This window comes from Arabidopsis lyrata, assembly GCF_000004255.2.
Source record: "Arabidopsis lyrata subsp. lyrata unplaced genomic scaffold ARALYscaffold_7, whole genome shotgun sequence".
Taxonomy (NCBI): Eukaryota; Viridiplantae; Streptophyta; class Magnoliopsida; order Brassicales; family Brassicaceae; genus Arabidopsis; species Arabidopsis lyrata.
The window spans coordinates 13,430,635-13,446,244 of record NW_003302549.1 but is presented as its reverse complement, the minus strand read 5'-3'; the positions used below and the strand labels follow the sequence as shown (position 1 = coordinate 13,446,244).

The 15,610-nt window shown below is 37.3% G+C and overlaps 4 protein-coding genes across 5 annotated transcripts; 2 read left to right on the top strand and 2 right to left on the bottom strand.

The window, feature by feature from the left end:
* The first annotated feature begins 473 nt into the window (after window positions 1–473).
* Window positions 474–1,175, top strand: LOC110226902 (uncharacterized protein At4g04775-like). Its single transcript, XM_021019824.1, has 2 exons — window positions 474–709; window positions 774–1,175. Exons 1-2 carry the CDS (start codon window positions 536–538, stop codon window positions 1,062–1,064), a joined length of 465 nt encoding a protein of 154 aa, XP_020875483.1. The 5' UTR covers window positions 474–535; the 3' UTR covers window positions 1,065–1,175.
* Window positions 1,176–4,670: 3,495 nt separating this feature from the next.
* Window positions 4,671–8,832, bottom strand: LOC9306339 (protein PAT1 homolog 1). The gene is made up of 5 exons (XM_002868193.2): window positions 8,467–8,832; window positions 7,931–8,076; window positions 7,781–7,837; window positions 7,570–7,645; window positions 4,671–7,316 (listed from the first exon to the last, which is right to left on the bottom strand). Exons 1-5 carry the CDS (start codon window positions 8,516–8,518, stop codon window positions 5,281–5,283), a joined length of 2,367 nt encoding a protein of 788 aa, XP_002868239.1. The 5' UTR covers window positions 8,519–8,832; the 3' UTR covers window positions 4,671–5,280.
* A 3,272-nt stretch (window positions 8,833–12,104) lies between these two features.
* Window positions 12,105–12,772, top strand: LOC9304311 (60S ribosomal protein L27-3). Its single transcript, XM_002870221.2, has one exon. The coding sequence runs from the start codon at window positions 12,178–12,180 to the stop codon at window positions 12,583–12,585; it is 408 nt and encodes a 135-aa protein (XP_002870267.1). The 5' UTR covers window positions 12,105–12,177; the 3' UTR covers window positions 12,586–12,772.
* A 454-nt stretch (window positions 12,773–13,226) lies between these two features.
* LOC9306338 lies at window positions 13,227–15,609 on the bottom strand. 2 transcript variants are annotated; one of them, XM_021016427.1, is made up of 7 exons: window positions 15,473–15,609; window positions 15,124–15,299; window positions 14,959–15,034; window positions 14,785–14,880; window positions 13,979–14,495; window positions 13,745–13,880; window positions 13,227–13,643 (listed from the first exon to the last, which is right to left on the bottom strand). In XM_021016427.1, exons 2-7 carry the CDS (start codon window positions 15,238–15,240, stop codon window positions 13,449–13,451), a joined length of 1,137 nt encoding a protein of 378 aa, XP_020872086.1. In that variant the 5' UTR covers window positions 15,241–15,299; window positions 15,473–15,609; the 3' UTR covers window positions 13,227–13,448. The 2 variants fall into 2 exon arrangements, with proteins under 2 accessions (XP_020872086.1, XP_020872087.1); XM_021016428.1 differs by having other exon boundaries at window positions 15,124–15,275.
* Window position 15,610: the final 1 nt, after the last annotated feature.

Genomic DNA, 15,610 nt, shown 5'->3' with positions numbered 1-15,610 from the left:
TTCCATACCACTTGTAGTTTAGTCTTTGACCAATGAGGATCCAAAAACATGGTTCACGTGTCACTTGGTAATAATAGACAAGAGACAGACAAATTAGTAAAAGGAGTCGTTCGTCGCCGTCAAAAACAAGAATGCAAAAAAGTAAAAGTAGTCGATTAGGTAAAAAAAAATAGGGTGAACGACCTGTGTCCCCCCAGTAAGTTTTATATAGTACCATAAAAACACAGATTTCGGGTCTCGTCTCCAGTCCACACAAAACGAAAGTTAAACTCCAGTTTCCCCTTTAATCGAAAGTTCTAGACCTCAGTCTCCAAAATTTCAAATTTCTTGGTTTATCTTCGGTTTACTGTGCCGAACCCGATGCCAAACCAAAACCCAGAATAATAAACCGATTTTGAACCCGATTCGAGTTACCACAACCCGAAATAAATACTTATTTCAAGAATCCCCAAATTGAGAAGAACCCTAATTTTGATTTTTCTCTTCAACATCAGAGATTTCAACAACATCAGAGATTTGAAGTCTAAGCTTGAATATGAGCAATTCATCCGGAGCTACGAGTGGAGCATCAAATGTGGGACAGAGAAGAAGAGTTGTGGGTGTGCCGAAGATGTGTTGGTGTGGAGCAAGTATCTCGGCGATCATCTCCAAATCCGCCGCCAATCCATACCGCCGTTACTATCGTTGTGCTTATGCTGCATCACATAAGGTAATGTGATTGATATTTGGGTTGTTTCTTACGAATTTTGACTTTAATTCTCTGGTCTCTGTAGCTTATCGATGATAACCACACTTTCAAGTGGGTTGACGAAGCTTTGTTAGATGAGATAGAGAGATTGAGTGTAAGAACGACTGCACTTGAACAAACCATGTCCCAGATTACATCAGAGACTATGGATCACCAGAAGATGATTTTTGAGAGGATGCAAATGAAGCTAGAGAAAGAGATTTTTGAGAGGGTAGAAGCAGAACTGTTGGAATCCAAATCAAGCATGAAGAAAATGTCGATTGCTGTCATCGTAGGGTGTATGATCATGCTTGGTTTGAGTAATGTGATAGGCTGAAACGAGTGTATTGGCTTGTTGTTGTTGGTCTTTGTTTGTGCTTCTTGTTTTGTTTTGTTCTTGTTGTTGTAATGTCTAATGAAACATGAAATTTGGTTCTTGTGCTTGTTATGTGTACTTCTTGTGACCTATGTAATGTTATATTTTCCTAAAACAGAGACAAATAGTAAAACATTGAGACAGAAATAGCATAAATTGGTTCAATACTTTACCAATGTACCAATCATCCAAAAGACAGAGACAACAATGTACCATTACACATGGTCATGCAACCAAAAACACAAAGCCGTTGTAATGAAACCAAAAAGTTAAAGCCATGGTAATGAAACCAAAAATACAAAGCCGTTGTACTCTAATCCTAATCAGATGGTAAACCAAAAAACCTACTGCCATCTAACACTACTTTAATCCTTCACTCTAATCCTTCAGCCTTGAGACATCACCACTCCTTGAGACGGTTCCACTTGACTGCCATGAGTTGCAGTCTCAACTCCTTCAAAGGCCTAAGACAAATCATGAAGAAAAACATGTCAGTAACCTATTGTGACCAACTGAACCAATAAATAATCATACTTACCAATGCAGAAGACTTCTTCTTCTTATGAAACCTGGAGTTGTGACCAGCTACATGACAAACACCACAGTGCATTATCTTTTTCATCTGCTTAGGTGCTTTCTTTGTAGGTGACTCATTCTTTCCCTTCTTCCTCTTTTTGTCCTTTTTACTCTCTTTTCCTTTCTTCCTCCCAGGTGTAGGTGGTGGTGGTGGTACATGCACATTAGGATGAGCTGTTGATGGCCAAAAAGCAGGTCCTCTCTGTGGAAATAGGCCGTCCTTGTAGTTCTTCTGCCACATAGCTGTCCGAAACCAGTGACACACATAGTCCTCAACCTCAAGTTTCTTCTCTAAGATGACTCCATAAGCATGCTCACAAGGAATGCCACAGACTTGCCATTTCTGACAAGTACAAGTCCTATCAGTCAAGCTTATCCTATGAGTATCTAATCCTCTGGTAGCTTCATACATGTCATTGGTGCTTCTTCTTATATTCATCTCTGAAGCTTTCTTGTGTTCCTTGGCAAGAAACTTACCAACATATGGCGTGCATCTCCCATTATGGTCACTAGATTCCACAGATCTCTTGAAGATTTTGACCATTGCAAGTCTCCTAATGGTCTCCAGCATTGGCACAAATGCTTTGTCTCTAGCCTTTACAATGGAGTTGTTGAAGGACTCGGTTGAATTATTCTCTACATCTTCACAGTAGTTTCCTTGCTTGTAGAATGCCCTGCACCAAGTTCTTGGTTTTGACTTGACAACATCACGCCAAACTGCCGCATTGTAGTTGTAAAGCTCAGTCATGTGAGCTTCAAAGCTGCTCTCATTGTAGCTCCATGCCACATCCCAAATGTACTTCTTCATCTCTTTATCTTTTCCATGATTCTTCTTCAGATTACCATAGATGTGTCTCACACACATTATATGCTCTACTTTTGGTAGCTCTAGCCCAACTGCTCGGATCAAACCCTGTAAAATAAAGAAATTAGAAGCTTATTATGTCATGAAACAGAAATAATAAATGCTTAAATGTGAAGAAATCTGAAGCTTATTACCTTTTGACGATCAGACACTATGATGTAACCATCACCATCCATTAGTCCCAAATCATCTTTCAGCTTCCTCACAAACCACACCCAATTCTCTATGTTTTCTACTTGAACACACCCCCATGCTATTGGGTATATAGCATTATCAGCGTCTCTACCTAAAGCAACCAGCAGCTGACCTTTAACCTTTCCTTTGATAAAAGTTCCATCCACTCCAATCAATGGCCTACAAATCTCTTTCCATGTTCTCTTAATCGCATTAAAACAGACATAGAACCTATTAAATACCTCTTGTCCTGCATCATTTGTCACAGTCTGCACTTCAACAGTTGAATATTTGTTAGAGTCTCTTATCTCTTCAGCATAGTCTTGAAGCCTAACAAACTGATTATCATTTTCCTCTTCTATCCATCTCAATGCTTTTCTCCTTGCAGCTTGACATTGAGGCCTGGAAACTGTGATCTTCCATTTCCTTTTAATGGTTTCTTCAATTTTCATAGGAAGAAAATAGTCGGGTTCATCTCTAATACTATCTAGAAACAACCTAGCAATAACAGGAACCTTCAACATCTCACAATCTCCATTCGGATTACATGTGTGGACATCCTTGTACACGTTAACTCTCCACTTAGAACATTTCTTCGTGATTGCACAGTATATCCGCCATATACATCCATCCCCATCACATTTAAATCCAAGCTTCGTTTTATCATACCTGTATTGTGCGATGTTGCAGCCTGTCTTCAAAGCATGGTCGAGAACAGCTTCTTTAAAAGCAATGGCACTGAAGAATGTCTGGTGATAGTACAAATTCCCACCTCCGCCTCTAATTTGTCTCGTTTTCTCTCCCGAGCAGCTTCGTCTTCTTCGTCTTCCTCACTATCTGGATACTCATCATGTAGAATCGAAGGTTCGTCTCTAAACTCCATTACAGCCTTCTCGATTTCAAAAGCATCTCGCTCCCTTGGGTCTTCATCATCGGGTACATTATCAGGTCCATTGTCTCCTGGATCTCCTTCCTCTTGCGGACCAACTCTAGTAGCCTCCGCATGAACGACGAGAGCATTCGTATCAAGCTCATTCGAATCCATCAATTTGGGGATTTTTTGATTCTAGGGTTCTAAGGTTCAATTTGGGGATTTTTCGTTTTTAGGGTTCTAGGGTTTGATTTGGGGAATATCGGGTGTAATGGGTCTAATAATCGGGTTGGTTTCTGGGTAATTTCGGTTTAATTTCGATGTTAAGCGGTTAATGGTGTGACCGGCACAGTAAACCGAAGATAAACCACGAAATTTGAAATTTTGGAGACTGAGGTCTAGAACTTTCGATTTAGAGGGAAACTGGAGTTTAACTTTCGTTTTGTGTGGACTGAAGACGAGACCCGAAATCTGTATTATTATGGTACTATATGAAACTTACGGGAAGACACAGGTCGTTCACCCAAAAAAATACAATATAGAATTTGTTAAGTACATGTAGGATAATAAACATCAAGGAAAAAACAAAATTCAGAAAAAAAAAATACAGACAAAACATTGAGCCTCTTATTTCGGCTTGGGTGGTCCTGTCATTTTCTTGTATTAAAAGAAGATAAAAGGCAAAGGAGACAGCTAAATGTGCACGTGGCATGTGAGCAGTTCCAAACTTGAAAAAGACATGCTTCACGTGTCTTAATTCCTACCATGTATCTAACCTTTTTGTATTTCCAAAATTATCACTGGCTCCATTACCCATCAAAAACTATAAAAAGCTCTGTTTTACCAACACAAATTCCAAAATAGAAGAAGGAAAAACCAAAGAAGCCAAACGCATGAATATTGTGTTTCAAAAACAAATCCTTCTAAGCTATAAAATTTGACAATAACAATTTCGAACTTAGGATTCATGGACATTAAGCTCTCGAACTTTCAATTAGTGGGAAAATAAACATTTAACTTCCGTTTCATGGGTATATAGACAGAGATCAAAGATCGGACTTTATCTGGCCAGATACGATAGTTCTCGGGGGGAAATAGACCGTTTTTCCGCCCAATACATATCAAGTTTTCAACTTCTTACAAAATAACAGAAGAGTATACATTCGAGACATGATCCAATAGAAACAACTTTTAAAAAACTTTGCGTTCCTTGTCATTACAATGCCCACATTTCAAACAAACCCACATGAAGCTAAGACACCAAAATACCTCTTAGCTACGGCACCATTCACCATCACGGCATCCCCATCAGTCATCACCATCACATTACCATACCAATCACCATTCGCCATTCACCATCAGTCTATACATAGTCACAAACACTAATCTCCTTCCAAACTCCTAAAACCCTAAATGAGTCCTACCAATAGGAGTTTCCATCACAGAGCAACCAAAAATACAGCTCCCCCGGAAAATTCAGTTATTTTTCCGGTTTTACCAAACTCCCACTTTCAATTTTACTCTTTCTCCATCTTTCAACCACCATAACGAGGCACCTAAGAAGTTTAAAGAGAAATCTAAAAGAACAACATTAATCACCTGAGCCCTGTGTATGATTTTCTACACCAGCTACTCAGACAAACCGTGGCACCGTCCATGATCTCACAGTTTGTTTCCTATATGGTTAAACTTTAACCCCTCACAAATTCAGAATTGACCTGACCACCACTTGCACGCGTCGTTGTAGTTGTTGATTCGCTAACTGGCGATGCACTACGACCAACGTTAAGTAAGAAATTCCGCTGGTTTTCATTGGTATGACGAAGACTCGCACGTAAAAGCTCGGCAGGCATTTCCCTCTTTATAGCTAGCTCCAACACATCAGCTGCATTATCCTGGTTCTGACCATGGATTGTCTCATACTTGCTCCTGCAATATTTAGTAAGAAGAGAGAAGAATTCATCAAACGATGCTCTCCAGAGTCCATCATTCGAGTTGCTGACACGCGGTGGAACCACCGCCACTGCTACTACTTCAGCAGCTCTCTCAAGAAGAGATACCAAGACAACTGAAGCTCCATCCCCGGAAGGACTTCCTATTGGACGGAGAGGAGGCTGTTCTGAAGAACAAACAACAGCTGCAAGACAAGCACTCAATGCTCGGAGGTCCATTGCGTGAACACAAACCGTAACTGCTTTAGCAAGATTAGCTATTGTCTCTGCTGCAATGCTATCTGACGGTAGGCCACCGAATAGAAACCTGAGGTGGCGAAATACAGCCATACAGACAACCCGAGCGATCTCAGTACCCGGAACAAGAAGCTGTAGATACTTTGTCAGCAATTTTCTACCCTTAGGAAGAGTAGCTATGCGTAGAAACACGAGATCATCCTTGGCGGTCAATGCGGTTTTCTGGCCGCTTTTGCTAAAAGGATCAACAAGTTGAAGTGATGTTGCTAATCCTTCTAGAAGTATCTGCCGTTTTCTCCTGAGCTGTGCACCACCGTCTTGTGGCCTGTTGAATTGGAGAGTCCTATCAATGTCAACTATATCGATAAGAACTCCAAAAGCATCTTCAATTGTGACTCTAGCTGCGACAAGAGGCTCATCTTCAAGATGCTTATGACCAGACCTTCCATCACCAGAGCTAGGAGGAGAGTCAACCTCGAGTAGCGCTCGTGGTCTGCAAATAGAAGGAAGCGTAATCTTTCCAAGAGCATCCACATGAACTTGTGGTTGTTGATCAGAACTATTACGGGACCGAGATTGGTGGTCCTTCAAATGAGAAGGATACAACTGAGGCTTCACTCTTGATCCGGATGACTTTTTCGCAAGCCGAGCTTGGTGGTAATAATCATTGACATAAGGGTCACTACTGTGTGAACTGGAATGCTGCATCTTGAGAATACTCTCTATCTCTTCTGAAGTCATGTACTTTGATCTAAATTGCAGTCCGCTTTCGCTTTTCTGGCTAGCCAAATCTGAGGTCTGTTGAGAGATGCCTCTGTTCTTTCGACTTCTATGAGATGACTTATGTTTGTGTTCTCTTACTTCAGCAGCCCCAAAAGGAACTTTATGTGATGGAGAAGGATAAGAACTATACAGCTGGGATTGTAATGCAGCAAGATGAGCTAAAGATTGTCTCTGCTGAAGGGAAATCAACTGTTGTGAAGTAAAACCATTCCGAGGAGGCAATTGTTGCAGATGCTGCTGTTGCATTAGACTGTGCAACAACCCGGAATGATCACCGTGCAGAAGGCCGGGGTCGGTAACCCAATGAGGAGGTTGCTGCACCATGTTACCAAGAGTAGGACCACATGAGGCATATCTAGCCAAATTATTACCATAATGCGGTGGTCCATGTGACAATCCTGAGAGATGGAAAGTAGAATTCGACAACGGAGAGGCATTTGGTGCTGAAAAGTTCGACTGACTACCACCAGGAAGAGAAGGAGCACGATGAATATGGCTCGGTGAAGACTGTTGAGATCTTTTTCCAGGTGAAGGAAAAGACGTAAAAGTCGATTCTGGTACAATAATCGGTTCGCTACTGTAATGTTGTAGCTGTGTTTGCTGCTGAGGATATGAGGATGTCCTGTATAAAGATGAATTAGCAGACGACTGTGGCTGTGAAGACCAACTAGCTTCCTGAACTTGTTCTTCAAGCGTGTTCTGATCCAACCAGCTTGTGAACTCATTATCTTGTGTCCAATCTGTAGCAGTAGAACCTGAAGACAAAAGAACTGTTAGAAAGAAGCTGATAATAAAAAAAAAATTGTTGACTTGAAATCATATTTTCAACTACCACAACTTCACACTCCAATCATTCACCTCCATAAGTGTATATATATAAAAAAGTACAAGCTCACAGTTTTTACCTTCAGTTGCATAGTTCAAGAAGAAGAAAAAGTTACATAGAAGAAGAAGAAACAAAGATAGCTACATAAAATGTTGAAAGTAAAAACAGTAAACCAAACTCACTTTCTCTTGAAAAGGACCCTGATCCTCTGTCACCAATTACTCCAAGGTGTTTGGGCCCGGTAACATTTCTGTTCAGCTGCACAAGATAAGACCAAAAATTAAGATAAGTTAAAAGTAGAGAACAAGTAACAAGAAGAATCTGAGAAAGATAGATAATTTGTCTCAAGAGAGACTATGAAAATGTTAACAAAAAGATCATCCATAAGCTAACCTTTGCAAAAGTTGTGGCAAGATCATCCATCTCAGATAGTGATCCTAAACCAGCACCCTGAAACCACAAGTAGATGTTTGATTTATCATTCATATATATATTTAGAAAGAACTCAGTCCAAATGAAAAAAAAAAAACAAAAACAAATTACCTCTCTTTTATCAAACAAATGATACTCTTCATCATCGACATGTCCACGAACAGTAACATCATCATCAAGACCACCCAATTCCACTTCTTCAAGACTTTGACCAAAGAACTCATATTGAGATGCGTCAAAGAGTGCACTATTCTTATCTGCACAAAAACAATAAGATCCGGTTTCATCAAACACATGAGGTAAGCGACAATTCGTTGACCAGAAATTTAATTAAAATTAACAAATCTTTGACATTTCAATCATTTCATAGAACTTCAAAAATCAAATTAGTAAATCTTGTAAGTTACTACAAAACTTGAAAAATCGAATCAGATACTGTAACAAGGAAGATAAATCAATCATGAATCAAAAATCAAACAAAACATAACAAGCATGAAACAAAAAAGTATGTTTTCACCAATCAGAAGCAAATCAAATCAATCACATCTCAGATCAAAGAAAGAAGCTTTAGCAAACTGATGAATCACAAAACAAAACACTTTACTAGATTTGAAAACATAAAGAACGGAACAAGAAAGAGAACTGACCAGAAGAAGTCCGAGCAAAGGTATAGAAATCTCTAGAATCAGATCTCTCCATGATCAACACAAGACAGCTAAAACACAAAAAAAAAAAACAGCTAATACGATCGAATCTCCAAAAGGGTATTGCTACTTGTTGTTAGAACTAAAGAAAAGAAAGGAAAAGTTAAGTAAAGATTAGCTGAAATCGCTAAGGGTTCCCGATTTTCCGGGATTCATGAGAAAGAAGAAAGTCGGAAGAGGAAACTTCTCTTCCTAAAGAAGAGATTTTTTGATTAGATTAGAGAAGAGAGAGAAAGAAAGAGAGAGAGCCTTTTTATTATCTCTGCCCTGTGCTCTGCGTAACATTGACACATCTCGAACAAATCCTCCTCACTTCTTTGTCTGAAATAAGCATTTTCACTATCTTTTTTTTTGGTTAAGTTAAAATCAAAAGAAATATTCGGAGGAGAAATAAAATTAAAATTATTTTCTTCTGTCGTCAAGGAAAAATTCTCTTCTGTTGACATAATTCAAAAGTAAAATATTCTACTTTCCGATTTTCTTTTGTATCTTTCTCGTTAATTAATTAATGTTATACTATATGTTTACTAAAATTAGTGATAGTGATTACAAAAGAATAACCTCTTTTAGTGTTTTTGCTTTTTTTTTGGTATTTTAATATTATTTGTTATATTTTTTTTTTGTCATCTACTAAATATTTTTTTATATCATTTAAATCTAATTTTATACAACATTAGAAAAAATATCAAACGATTTCACAAACAATTTTGAAACGACTACACTACTTTTACGATTAACAATTTTATTTTTAACATATAAGACTACAACAAACAGTTATACATGTAAACATATATATATATATACTAGCATAATTTGCATTCCCAAGTTTTAGAATTTATATGAAAACATTAAAATAAATTCTTCGTCAACCACTAGACTAAAAAAAATTCCACAACATTATTCGTTTTATTTTGGATAACTACGAAAAAACAATTTGATTGATATAGCCATATAGGTTATACACTTATACCACATCCACTAACTATTTGATACTAATTACTAACACAATCCTTCTATATATGATTCCACCAATTTTCTCCTTTTAACTTTATGCTTTTTCTTGTTTGAAACTCAACCAAATAAGTTAGTTATGAAAAATTAATTGCATAGAGATTAACAAAATTAAATGCGTATCGACGAAATAAAATAAAGTAACTGGAGAGACAAGCTATATGGTCCATGTGAACGTATTTCATCTGGTCGGTTCAGTTTGATCTATATACTTACTTGCGCATACACGATATAACCGGCCAAGCAAAGATTAAAATTATATAACAATTTGTAATTAGTATGATGTTAACAGTCCATAATTATAGAATAGTGGCTAGAAAGTCAAGCATGCAGTTTTTAATTATAAATCTTTGACACATTTAAGCAGAATTGTACATAAAAATATATTAATTGATGCGAGACGAATTTTCTAACTTTGTTCGTGTAATGAAAGGTAAATTTTCGTGATCGAAAACGAAAGGGTAGACACATTTTGGAAGTCTTAAAATACTGGTAGGAAGGTTTTCGAAAATTTCGTGTGACAACTGACAATTAAATCAATAATTTTGATCATGCAATTTAATCGACAAGAAAAATTATAGGATTTTGAGAGAAACCTATTTTTTATACTTTGGGTCGAAAAAATAATATGCAACATAGTCTGCAGTTTCCAGGGAAATTCAGATAATAATAGTATACATGTATAATTTTCTAAATAGTATGATTGTGTAATTTTGTAAGAGTTAGTCCAATGTTATGAATAAGCCAAGGAACATATAATGTATGTGTAACTTAGAATTAGCAATCAAATATGAAGTTGGACAATAACGAGTTTTCTTATCGGTTAACGAGTAAAACTACTTTACAAAAGCATCGTCAAATTATTCTATGCTGTATTTTTCTATATATATATATATATATCCTTATCTAATAATTCACAAGTCATTTTACAAGTAACTGCAACTCTCTCCATCTGACATCTGTTATAAGTCCCAATTCTTTCACTTTTAAGATCAAAACTCTACAGAAAATTAATTAATTAATTAATATTTTTCTTTTTTTTTCAGTTTTCCTAAGTCAATAAAAAGGCACGATCTCACTCTTTATTTGTTTCACTATTGTTTTCTTACCTTTGTCGAGACCAATTTCTTTCTTTTAAATTGGGAAACAAAATCCCACGATCTCCTCTTTGCATTCCACGATCCCCAAATTTAACTTCCTACTCTCATCAGTTTCATCAAATCACCATGTATATATATCACACAATGACACAATCGATTATCACAATTGTTTCTCCCTTCACTTTATCCAAATCACCATAAAAAAATTATTGTTACTATTATAGAACTGTCTTTCCTGCTCGACAGCCGAACATGATCCCTTAACACCAAATTCCTATTTCATCCTCACAGTTCATTCATTCCAACTTTCCACCTCTGGTCGTCTTCCTCCTCCTCTCATAAGGTGATCCCAATAATCCAAATCACCATAAAATCTGAATTTTTTTTAGACGAACATGTAATCAACATATTGCTTTTCTCTCTGTTTTGATTTTTATCTATTTATATATAAATAGTTTGATTTTACTAGATATGTTGATTACTGCTTTTTTGTTATAAGTGACCCCATGTTCAAAACATTATTCATAACGAACGTAAAAAGCAGCAATAATTACTCGATCTGTAGTTAGATTCTCTGAACCACAATTTTTTCTGATTTACTTCTCTTTGTTTTATACATCCCTTTTGTAGATTACTCGACCAAATATCTCTGTTCTCTGTTGGAAAAGGATATCTCTCTTTTCATTTGTATATCTCACTATCGGTTCTCTGGTTTTCTGAACTTCAGTTTTTTTTGGGCAGCAACAAGTTAGACATAAGAGCTCCCGGAGAAAATGATAGTTGAAAACAAGGTTCTCAAACATGTGTATCAAGCCACTGAATCTCCCGACTGACCATAAGATCTCAAATTGTTTCGCCACCACATCTCTAATTAGAAACTCGCTAAGGGTGGCGTTTCACCACTTACAACAAAAAGCTAACGTCGATACATATCTACGGCATTCTGAAAAGCATTGTGGTGATTTAAAACTTATAGGCCATTGTTGATTCTTGTGATAGGACCATTGAATGTTTGGTATCACATAATTTTTTAATTAGCGTTCAGTACGATTGAGGTTGATCATTGTTGAGAAGTTATTAGTTATTGAAATTGTACGTTGAATAATTTCCTTCAATCTCTTTAATGTTAAATTTTGATCATATATGTATTAATGTGACTAACCCACACTTACGTTTGAAAACGGAAACTACAGTTATTTATCATCAAATAAATTTCGCCCGTACATTCGTACGGGCTTAATACTAGTATACTTATATAGAGAGAGAGAATTTGCAACAATTTTTATATGTCTTTTTGTAATAAAAAGAAACTAGAATAAGTAATCTAAGTTCACATTTACCAGGCCGGATAATAACAATATAAAGCCCGAACTATAAATGGGCTAACCTAAAGGCCCAATAAAAGTTGCTAGGGTTTTCTAATGACCTCTCCTCCTCCATTTTGTGCATCACTATTAAAGCCGCATTTCTCATTGCATCCGCCACTTAGGGTTCATAGCAGCCACAGAGAGACGAAGAGAGGGATCTACCAAACGAAACAACAATGGTGAAGTTCTTGAAGCAGAACAAGGCCGTGATCCTTCTTCAAGGTCGTTACGCCGGAAAGAAAGCCGTCATCATCAAATCCTTCGACGACGGTACCCGTGATCGTGCATACGGACACTGCCTCGTCGCCGGACTCAAGAAGTATCCAAGCAAAGTCATCCGCAAAGACTCAGCGAAGAAGACAGCTAAGAAATCTAGGGTTAAGTGTTTCATCAAGCTTGTTAATTACCAGCATCTGATGCCTACACGTTACACACTAGACGTGGATCTCAAGGAAGTTGCGACTCTTGATGCTCTTCAGAGTAAGGATAAGAAGGTTGCTGCTCTTAAGGAAGCTAAGGCTAAGCTTGAGGAGAGGTTCAAGACTGGTAAGAACAGATGGTTCTTTACTAAGCTCAGGTTCTGAAGAAATCTTGGATTTCGAGAGGAATACATTTTGAGCTTTTTGTTATCGAAATTTATCGTATTTTTAGTTTCTAGGGTTCATTTCCTATGGTGAAAAATGTGGATCCTGTTTTGGATTGTGGAAGATGTTTTGTTGAAGTTTGGATTATGGATTTTGCCTTTTATTTTGATTCTCTATTGCATTTTGATTTATACTTTTGTTTCCATGGAATTATCTGCTTAGGTTTTTGAGAATTCGTCACTTCTTTAGTCGATTATGTTAGGTTCTGGAGATTCATTGCAAGAATTCTTGTTCATAATCTCGATTAGAAAATGAAACATGTTCTAGTTTCATAACCTTGGAAACTAAAATTGGTTTTACTTAATTGTCACAATCACGGATTTAAATCAGGAAAATTTCAATACCTAAATGTTCTTTTATCAAGGTATAAAATGGCCAATATATCTCCCTTGTTTAAGTTTCTACAACAGTAGTTTTGATAGAATAAGCAAAAATATTTGCAAAATGTTGAATCTTGTAACGTTTCTGTCACTTTTTTTTTGGTTGATCTTGTAAGATTCTGAATATCCCATTGCAAGAAGCTTATTCATAATCTCGTTGTTAAGACCCAACAAATTTTTAGAGTTTCATTGTCTAGGAAATTGAAAATTGTCATCATCAGGCTTACAGATACAACCAATGATTCTGTTAATTACTTATTTCACTGATATAAACCTTAAAAGAGTATAATTGGGACGACCTCACAAATGTTTTCTCGTAAATTGTGTATAACAAAACGCAAGCTACAAAAAACAAACACTATTGCGGTATTGATTATCTGATCTAATCCAAGACAGATTCGTAGGTTTATGTGATCGTCTGTTTCACTTGGGAACCAATAAATCGACGGCTAAGTAATAGCTTCCTACGATCACCGTCGATGCAACAGAGCTTCGAGCCATCCTTATCCAGATACCTCGGAACAGGAGATTTCTGTCTGTAGGATGGATTCCTGTCCATCTCTCTAATCTCTTCCCTGGTTTATTCCATCTTAGAAACTTCCTCTCTTTTGCTGTATACTGTTAAAAAATCAATAGAAACCAAACATAAAAGAAAATGAGTTTCATATTTCTTTGTAAGATAAAGTAGAAAGCCATGGATGGATTTTCTTTAAACCAACCTTGGGCAATATTACACACTGTGCACGTGTTCTTGCTGTATCAAAGCTATGTGATGCTGCAGCTGCAATGGCACCAGAAAACCCAGCGGCAACGCTAATGGCTACTGGTGATAAAGGTCCAATTTCTTCTTCAGAACTGAATTTAACAAGTTTCCACATAACAATCACTTCACTTTCGAGTAAATCCAAGTTCAAGTGGATTGAGAATTCAGTGTGAATTGAGAGTTTGCGTACCTGGGCAGAGGATTCATCCCGACGGCTTTCCAACCGACCATTGCCTCGTGAAGAAACTGCCATGTTGAGAAGAACACTCCTCCGTAAATACAATCTCTTACAAGACCCGAACGTAGATTCCTCCATAAAGCTCTATATCCTTCAAGTGATGCAACATCGAGCGGTCTTTTGACATCCATGGCTGATGGTGGGTTTCCTGTTCCAGTCATCATCCATGGATACTCTTGCAAAGCGGCTGTCATGTTTGGGTGTTTGTGATTTAAGACAGATAAGAGACTGACTGTTTGTGTCAATGACTTTACATCAAGAGTGTATCTTCTTAGCAGTTTTGTGAGCATGGGTGAAACCGGTGCGGTTTCTGCAACAGCGGTAGCATTTGGAGCTCGTGATGCAGCAGTCACTTGTTTTCGGACTTTGATTAGCTCAAATGGAGAAGTCATCACTGTTTCTGCTGCACCTCCCACCATCCCAGCCAGAAAAGCCTCACCGACACTCACATAGTTATCATGTCGACCATCTGGAACAAAATAAATACATACAGGAAATACTCTTTAGATTCTTCAAGACAAAGGTTTAGCTATGATCATTCTACCAACATGTAGTGTCCAAAAAGGAACCAACTTTAAGTGTAAGAGCTATGAATGGATTTGAATACTGCTACATATTCTAACATTCATCTATGAACAAATGATTGCTTTCTTGTCTAATGAACTGATGTTCTTGAGCTAATTGATAGAAGAGCTAGACACAAAACCTAATCATCGACATTAGACACACAAAACAGAAGACATGGGTTTATGAAATACCTTTGTAGAAAGCTGTTAGAATCTCATAGACACCAAACCTTCCACCAACACCTGAAATTCTTCCTAAAGTTAACGATCCAAGACCACTGTACAGACCTGCATTTGTGTCCAACATTCAACAAAATGTCATTTTGCCTAATGCAGATATAGAAAATGATTGAAATCTAAAGAGACCTGAATAGCCAGAGAATCGGAGAACTCTATTCACAACTTGAAAGGAGCTTAATTTCTTATTGGGTCCTGAACCAACCTGCACAGTTCAATGCTAAAATCAATCCCCAGAGAATCAAAGTGATAGAAAGAAGAGAAGAACAATATGGTGAAGAAGAGGGACGAAACCTGGATTATAGTTTTGATGGTATCTAAAGGATAAGCGAGAGCAGTTCCTAACGAGACAGATGCCGAGGCGGCGATGGCATGCGTCGCAAACTGATGATTCTCAAGAAGCTTATCCATCTCAAGTCGTCGTCTAACTGTTCGACGAAATGCCTCTGCGAAAACAAATGTACATATACCTATAACGTTTTTGTCAGCAACTCTACAGTATTATTATTCACACATAAAATGTCACTCACTCTTGTTACAATTTCAAAATTACGAGTTTTTAGAAGTAGATCAACAAGTTCTTATCATATTTTTGAAAATTTGATCAACTACAAATAAACAATTAATTCAAGTATAATCATACCTCTGATGCTGTTTCAGTCAAAAATACGTTTCTCTCACAGGATATTAAGTAAACAGAAACTTCATCTTCAAACTCAGTGCTGTTTCACGTTGAAGCAAAACCCAGATCAGAGAGACCTGAGAAGACGAAGAAGACGAC

Bases quoted from the DNA above. Each gene is read 5' to 3' on its own strand.
- LOC110226902 (XM_021019824.1), top strand. From the start codon at position 536: ATGAGCAATTCATCCGGAGCTACGAGTGGAGCATCAAATGTGGGACAG. The intron at 710-773 runs GTAATGTGATTG...TGGTCTCTGTAG, and splicing joins CTTATGCTGCATCACATAAG to CTTATCGATGATAACCACAC.
- LOC9306339 (XM_002868193.2), bottom strand. From the start codon at position 8,518: ATGGAGAGATCTGATTCTAGAGATTTCTATACCTTTGCTCGGACTTCT. The intron at 7,838-7,930 runs GTAATTTGTTTT...TTGTGGTTTCAG, and splicing joins ATTTGTTTGATAAAAGAGAG to GGTGCTGGTTTAGGATCACT. The intron at 7,317-7,569 runs GTGAGTTTGGTT...TTTTGTCTTCAG, and splicing joins AGGGTCCTTTTCAAGAGAAA to GTTCTACTGCTACAGATTGG.
- LOC9304311 (XM_002870221.2), top strand. From the start codon at position 12,178: ATGGTGAAGTTCTTGAAGCAGAACAAGGCCGTGATCCTTCTTCAAGGT.
- LOC9306338 (XM_021016427.1), bottom strand. From the start codon at position 15,240: ATGGATAAGCTTCTTGAGAATCATCAGTTTGCGACGCATGCCATCGCC. The intron at 14,881-14,958 runs GTCTCTTTAGAT...ACACAAATGCAG, and splicing joins CCGATTCTCTGGCTATTCAG to GTCTGTACAGTGGTCTTGGA. The intron at 13,644-13,744 runs GTTGGTTTAAAG...ATTTTTTAACAG, and splicing joins AGTGTGTAATATTGCCCAAG to TATACAGCAAAAGAGAGGAA.